At 48.9% G+C, this 7,323-nt stretch overlaps 1 protein-coding gene across 2 annotated transcripts in view; it reads right to left on the bottom strand.

Moving 5' to 3' along the window:
* NUCB1 (nucleobindin 1) overlaps nucleotides 1–7,323 on the bottom strand; it is a 31,367-nt gene that overhangs the window by 10,815 nt on the left and 13,229 nt on the right. For both annotated transcript variants that reach the window (XM_003801511.2, XM_023507886.1), the window contains exon 5: nucleotides 2,258–2,361. In XM_003801511.2, the coding sequence (XP_003801559.1) occupies nucleotides 2,258–2,361 (104 nt within the window). The remainder of the gene's footprint in view (nucleotides 1–2,257; nucleotides 2,362–7,323) is intronic.

The following is a 7,323-nucleotide window of genomic DNA, read 5'->3' on the forward strand; positions in this document are numbered from 1 at the left end:
GCCTTAGCCGCTTGAGCCACAGGCGCCGAGCCAACCGTTAATTTTTTTAATTATTATTTACAGGTTTTTTTTTTTTGGCCAGAGCCAGGTTTGAATCTGCCACCTCTGGTATATGGGGCCTGCGCCCTACTCCTCTGAGCCATAGGTGCCGCCCTTTTTTTTTTTTGAGACAGAGTCTCACTCAGCAACCTTAAACTCTTGGACTCAGGCGATCCCCTTATCTCAGCCTCCCAAGTAGCTGGGACTACAGGTGCCCACCTGGCTACAACACCTGGCTAGTTTTACTATTTTTAGTAGAGATGGTCTTGCTTTTGTTCAGGCTGGTCTCGAACTTGTAAAGTCAAGCAACCCACCTACCTTCACCTCCCAGAGTCCTAGGATTACAGCTGCCACCCCACGCCAAATTTCTGTTGTTTTCAGTCAAGTCTGTATTGAACTATTACAAGTAGCCACAGGAAACTAACACACCCAGTGAAACTCTTGTTAACTTCTGATGTGCAGGGCTATAGGGCAATAAATTCGTGCTATTTAAGCCACAGTTTGTGAGAATGAGCAGGAAAGGAACACAGCAGCCATGTGGGGAACACACCCAGGAGCAGACCCTCAGCTTGGGTAACTGCACCTCAGAGGACAGTCATCAGTGTCTGAAGACATTTCTTTTTTTTGAGACAGAGCCTCAAGCTATCGCTCTGGGTAGAGTGCTATGGCATGACAGCTCACAGCAACCTCCAACTCCTGGGCTCAAGCAAGTCTCCTGCCTCCACCTCCCAAGCAACTGGGATTACAGGTGCCCGCCACAATGCCTCACTATTTTTTGGTTGCAGCCATCATTGTTGTTTGGCAGGCCCGGGCTGGATTCAAACCTGCCAGCTTAGGTGTACGTGGCTGGCGCCTTAGCCGCTTGAGCCACAGGCACTGAGCCTGAAGACATTTCTGATGGGTGCAACATGGAACGTCTATGGGCATCTGGGGGATGGAGGCCAGAGAGGCAGCTAAACATTGTGCAATGCATAAGATGGCCCCTAAAGAATCATGTAGCCCCAGCCAAGTTGAGGCATCCTGCTGTAGAGGACAGAAGCAGAGGCAGGAGTGCCTATGAAACAGTATGGGGGCTGGAGATAAATGGATAGTTTCTGAAGTTCTAGAAACAGGCAGCAAAAACATCTGTCATGGACTGAGGGTTGTGCTCAAAGAAACAGCTGCTGTGCTATTGTGTTCACAGCCACTAGATGGAGCACCGGTGGAGGTAGAAAAGCCGGTCCAAGTGAGCTGGAGAGCATCAAAGCCCAGCTCAAGCTTAAGGGGACTGTATTAGCTCTACTGTTACTGTAACAAATTTCCACAATGGCTAAAAGCAACACAAATTTATCATTCTACAGTAGTTTTATTAGCTTGAAATCAAAGTGCTGGCAGGAATATGTTCCCTCCTACTGGAGATTAAGAGGAGAATCCCTTTCCTTACCTTCTCCAGCTTCTAGAGCTGAATTCTGCGGCTCATGGCCCCTTCCCCCACCTTCAGAACTTCAGCTGTCACATTGCTTTCTGTTTCTATCATCAATGTTCCTCTGCGTCCCTCTTACAAGAACCCTTGGGGAGGTACCTGTAGCTCAGTGGGTAGGGTGCCAGCCACATACACCAAGGCAGGAGGGTTCAAACCTGGCCTGAGTCAGCTAAGCAATAATGACAACTGCAACAAATAAAAAGTAGCTGGGCACTGTGGCAGGTGCCTGTAGTCCCAGCTACCTGGGAGGCTGAGGCAAGAGAATCACTTGAGCCCAAGAGTTTGAGGTTGCTGTGAGCTGTGATGCCACAGCACTCTACCAACAGCGACACAGTGAGACTCTGTCTCAAAGAAAAGAAACCTTGAGATTATACTTAGGGCCCACCTAGGATCACCTACCTGGCTCAAGACCCTTAACTTAATTATACCTTGTCATGTCAGGGAACATATTCACAGGTTTCAGGATTAGGGCATTGGGAGGCCATTATTCAGCTCACCAAGAGGACACAGTGGGGACAACTCCTAAGTCATGTGGGAATGATAAAACCAAGGAGGGCCTCAAGCCAAGTTTGAGTGGAGTCAAAGTTCATCCTACCTACACCTCCTGCTTTCCTATAAGGAATCCTGTGAGGGCCCTCTGACGGCCTCAGAGAACACCACCTAGTGGGGTGAGCCCCTTATATCCAGGCCTCCATTACCTTCTCCTCTTCTGCAAAACTTCCCTCAAACCTCTGCCTATCTGCCCCCTCCTGTTACCGTCTGGATCAGTAGCTCCAGGTCTCGGGCTTCAAATGTGTGCTGATTCTGAGGGTCCAGATGTTCAAACTGTTTCAGGAGATTCAGGTGATCCACCTGTACATCTGGATAGGAAGAGCCAACAACACAATTTATGTTATGTTCTCTTTCAAAATCCCTATCTTGGGCCAGATGTGCTCTAAAGAAGGCACAAAGGGCACTGGGGAAGCCCAGAGGGCATCCTGACTGGGGCAAATCAGAGACATTTCCAAGAGGAAGTGATCCCACAACTGAGCCTGATGCTTAACATAATAATAACCACAATAATAGGCTTGGTGTCCGAAGCTCAGTGGTAATGGCGCCAGCCACACATACCGGGGCTGGTTGGGTTTGAACACAGCTAGGGCCTGCTAAACAACAATGACAACAATAGACAAAAATAGCCGGGCGTTGTGGCAGGCACCTGTAGTCCCAGCTACTTGGGAGGATGAGGCAAGAGGCAAGAGAATCTCTTAAGCCCAAGAGTTTCAGGTTGCTGTGAGCTGTGATGCCACAGCACTCTACTCAGGGCGACATAGTGAAACTCTGTCTCAAAAAAAAAAAAAAAGGAAAAGAAAAGAAAAGAAAGAAAAAGGCAGGCAAGAAGAAAAGGAAGGAAGGAGACCTTATTTGGTGACAGGGTCTTTATAGAGGTGATCAAATTAAAATGAGGTCATGACCATGAGCCTTAATCTAACTTGACTAGTGTCCCTATAAACAGGGGAAATTTATCTTTTTTTTTTTTTTTTTGAGACAGAGTCACCAGCTATTGCTCTGGGTAGAGTGCTGTTGCATCATAGCTTACAGCAACCTCCAACTCTGGGGCTCAAGCAATCCTCTTCCCTCAATTTTTCTATTTTTAGTAGAGATGGGGTCTTGCTTGCTCAGTCTGGTCTCCAACTCATGAGCTCAAGCAATCCACCCACCTTAGCCTCCCAGAGTGCTAGGATTACAGGCACAAGCTACTGAGCCTGGCCTAGAAAAGGGAAATCTGGACACAGATACACAGAGAGAAGGCGGCCATCTACAAGTCATGGAGAGGCCTGGATCACAGCCTTCCCTCGTGGCCCTTGAAAGGAACCTGCCCTGTGGACACCATGACTTGGGACTCAGGCCTCCAGAACTGTGAGACTATACATTTCTGCCGTTTAAGCCACCCAGCCTGTGGTACTTTGCTATGGAAGCCCTAGCAAAGGAAAGTGACCTCCCTTGGATGGGAACTTCCAAGAAGTCAGGAAGGGGTAGGAAGGAGGAAGAGCAGAGAACACCCAGAGTGACTCAGACCTGTCCCAGCCCTCCAATGGTCCTTTGTCAGGTGGGGAGAAAGACACACGCAGGCAGCTGGAATTAGGTGACCCTTGTGACAGTACAGGGAACTGTGGGCCTGGCTGAGCACAGAGGAGGAATGAGTGTTTGGCAGAAAGGCACAGATAGAATCTCAAATTCATTATTCGTGCAGGGGACGCGTGCTGAGCCCCTGCTCCAGGCTGACCCTGTGCCCGGCAGTATGGATGCAGCTTGAACCAGACAATGACAGATATTGCCCCCTGGAGCACCCAGTTTAGAAAGATAGAGTACAGGCGACCAAGGAATGAACAAAGGACCACAAGGGGGCGGTGCCTGTGGCTCAAGGAGTAGGGTGCAGGCCCCATATACTAGAGGGGTGGGTTCAAACCTGGCCCTGGCCAAAATCTGCAAGAAAAAAAAAAATCTCCTTTTGGGCACGCCTGTGGCTCAGTGAGTAGGGCGCCGGCCCCATATACCAAGGGTGGCAGGTTCAAACCCAGCCCCCGCCAAACTGCAACAACAAAAAATAGCTAGGCATTGTGGCCGGTGCCTGTAGTCCCAGCTACTAAGGAGGCTGAGGCAAGAGAATCGCCTAAGACCAGGAGCTGGAGGTTGCTGTGAGCAGTATGAAGCCACGGCACTCTACCAAGTGAAACTCTGTCTCTACAAAAAAAAAAAAAAAACCCCACAAGGGACACAAACAAATAGTGGCTCCTTCATGTAGGACAGCCAGGACCAGCATCTCTGAGGAGGCAACCTCTGAGCTGAGACATAAGCTTGGTTAGCCAAGCAAAGAGAAAGAACTGGGCAGCACCTGTGGCTCAAGGAGTAGGGTGCCGGCCCCATATATCAGGGGTGGCGGGTTCAAGCCTGGACCTGGCCAAAACTGCAAAAAATAAATAAATAAACAAAGAGAAAGAACCTCACTCCCTGGCAGAGGGGAACAAATGGGCAAAGGTCATGGGATAAGAACAATGTGCCCCAGTCCTGCAATCTCTAGAAATGCTGATGCAAGAGGGTTGGGCCCAGGCAGCAGGCATGGTGGCTCATGCCTATAACTATAGCACTCTGGGAAGCCAAGGTGGGTAGACTGCTTGAGCCCAAGAGTTAAAGACCAGCCTGAGAAAGAGCAAGACCTCATCTTTAAAAAAACAGCCAGGTGTTGTGGCAGCCACCTGTAGTGCCAGCTACTCAGGAGGCTGAGGCAAGAGGGATCATCTGAGCCCAGGAGTTAGAGGCTGCTGTGAGCAATGATGCCACAGCACTCTATTGAGGACAACATAGTGAGACTCTGTCTCCAAAAAAAAAAAAAAAATGCAGCGCCCATAGCTCAGTGTGTAGGGGTGCCAGCTATATCCACCGGTGCTGGTGCGTTCGAACCTGGCCAGTGCCTGCCAAAACAACAATGACATTGGGCTGCACCTGTGGCTCAGTGAGTAGGGTGCTGGCCCCATATACCGAGGGTGGCAGGTTTAAACCTGGCCCCCAGCCAAACTGCAACAACAACAACAACAAAAAATAGCTGTGCATTGTGGCGGGTCCCTCTAGTCCCAGCCACTTGGGAGGCTGAGGCAAGAGAATCGGCTAAGACCAAGAGCTGGAGGTTGCTGTGAGCTGTGATGCCACAGCACTCTATTGAGGGTGACAAAGTGAGACTATCTCTTAAAAACAAAAAACTGCAACAACAAAATAAATAGCCAGGTGTTGTGGTGGGCGCCTGTAGGTCCCAGCTACTTGGGAGGCCAAGGCAAGTCTCACTTAAGTCCAAGAGTCTGAGGTTGCTGTGAGCTGTGACACCACAGCACTCTACTCAGGGTGACAGCTTGAGATTCTGGCTCAAAAAAAAAAAAAAGGGTTGGGCCAATGGCACACAAGGGAAAGAGGGTGTGGTGAGGCCAGTCTAACTGCCAACCAGCAGTGAGGAGGATGAACTTGAGCGCCCAAGGGTGCTAGGGAGCCCCAGACAGGCTCTGAGTGGAGGGACAGGGCTTGAACTGGATGTTGTGGTGGTTGAATAACGGTCCCCTCAAAGACACACATGTCCTAATCCCTGGAACATGTGAATTTGTAACCTTACATGGCAAAAGGGTCTTGGAAGATGTGATCAAATTAAGGATCCAGAAATGGGGAGATGATCCTGGATTACTGGGCCCCCTAAATGTTACCACAATGGTCCTTATAAGAAGAATGCAAAAGGAAATTTGGCTGTCATAGAAGAAGGCACTATTTAACGACTGGAGAAAATAGCATGCTGCTGTCTTTGAAGATGGAGGAAGGGGCGCCCAAGCCAAGGACAGGACAGGTTCTTCCCAGTCACCAGTGGGGCATGGCTCAGATCACACCTTTTTTAACCCAGTGGAACAAATTTTGGACTTTTCTCTTTTTTGAGACAGAGTTTCACTCTGATGCCCAGTAGAGTGCTGTGGTATCAGCAACCTACTCTGAGGTTGCTGTGGAGTAACCTCAAACTCCTGGGTTCAAGAGATCCTCTTGCCTCAGCCTCCTGAGTAGCTAGGATTACAGGCGCCCACTACTACACCTGGCTAGTTTTTCTGTTTTTATTAGAGACAAAGTCTCACTCTTGCTTAGGTTGGTCTCAAACTCCTGAGCTCAAGCAATCCAGTTGTCTCAGCCTCTGAGAGTCTGAGGATTACAGGCATGAGCTACTAGGCCTGGCCCAGATTTCGGATTTCTGGCCTCCACAGCTATAAGACTATAAATGTGTGCTGTTTTAAGTCACCAAGTGCTATGATCTGAGGTATGCTAGGATCCTCCCAAGGTTCATATGCTGAAGCTTCATGCCCAGTGTGATGCTATTAGGAGGTGGGCCTTTGCAGGATAATTAGGTCATGACAGTGGAGCCCTTATGACATTATAACCCCTTATAAAAGACTTGTTTTACCCCTCCCCCATATGAGGGGACATAGAAGTCACCACCTGTGAGGAATGCACCCTCATCAGACACCAGATCTGCCAGCACCTTGATCTTAGACTTCCTCACCTCCAGTACTGTGAGAAATAAATTTCTATTGTTTCTTTTTTTAATTTCTGCTGTTTCTAAATTACCCAATTCGTGGTATTTTGTTATAGCAGACCAACTGGACCAAGATGCCACACAGTACTCTGCTGGCACAGAAACTAACATAGACATCAACTGGTTCCCAAAGGCTGGGGTAAGGGAATTAGACCAAAGGGAGAGAGGCAGAGGTTAGGGGAGCCCAGGCAGAAACAATGGCAGCTGGACCTGGGTGGCAGTTGAAGAGAGAAATGGTCAGATTCTGGATGCATTTTGAGTTGTTAAACAGACAACTGATATGCAACAACCACAACAACTAGTACAGAAAAACAGCAAATAAACATGAGAGATTTTTCTTCTTAATGAGGAGAAAACATCTAATTTACCAGAGATTGAGAATGTAATCACGGCAACAGTGTGGCACAGAAGGCAAGAACATGTATGGGGGAAATTCTGAGACCACCTTATAAACCCAGCACCCACAGTCGGATTTCACTGTCTGGTCAGTGGCTAAATGGAGTCAGAAAGATGGGAAAACAAAGTCCAGCCAAACGGTTCCTCCCAGCCCCATTCATTGGCACTCAGCCTCATGGGGTGTGAGGAAATTAAAGGAGAAGAGACAGACAAATCTTAAGAAATGAGGGGCTTGGCGCCTGTGGCTCAAGCAGCTAAGCCACCAGCCACATACACCTAAGGTGGCGGGTTCGAATCCAGCCTGGCCCTGCCAAACAACAATGGCTGCAAC

Source organism: Otolemur garnettii, unplaced genomic scaffold, assembly GCF_000181295.1.
Source record: "Otolemur garnettii isolate 467f Iridium unplaced genomic scaffold, OtoGar3 scaffold00211, whole genome shotgun sequence".
In the NCBI taxonomy this organism is placed as follows: Eukaryota; Metazoa; Chordata; class Mammalia; order Primates; family Galagidae; genus Otolemur; species Otolemur garnettii.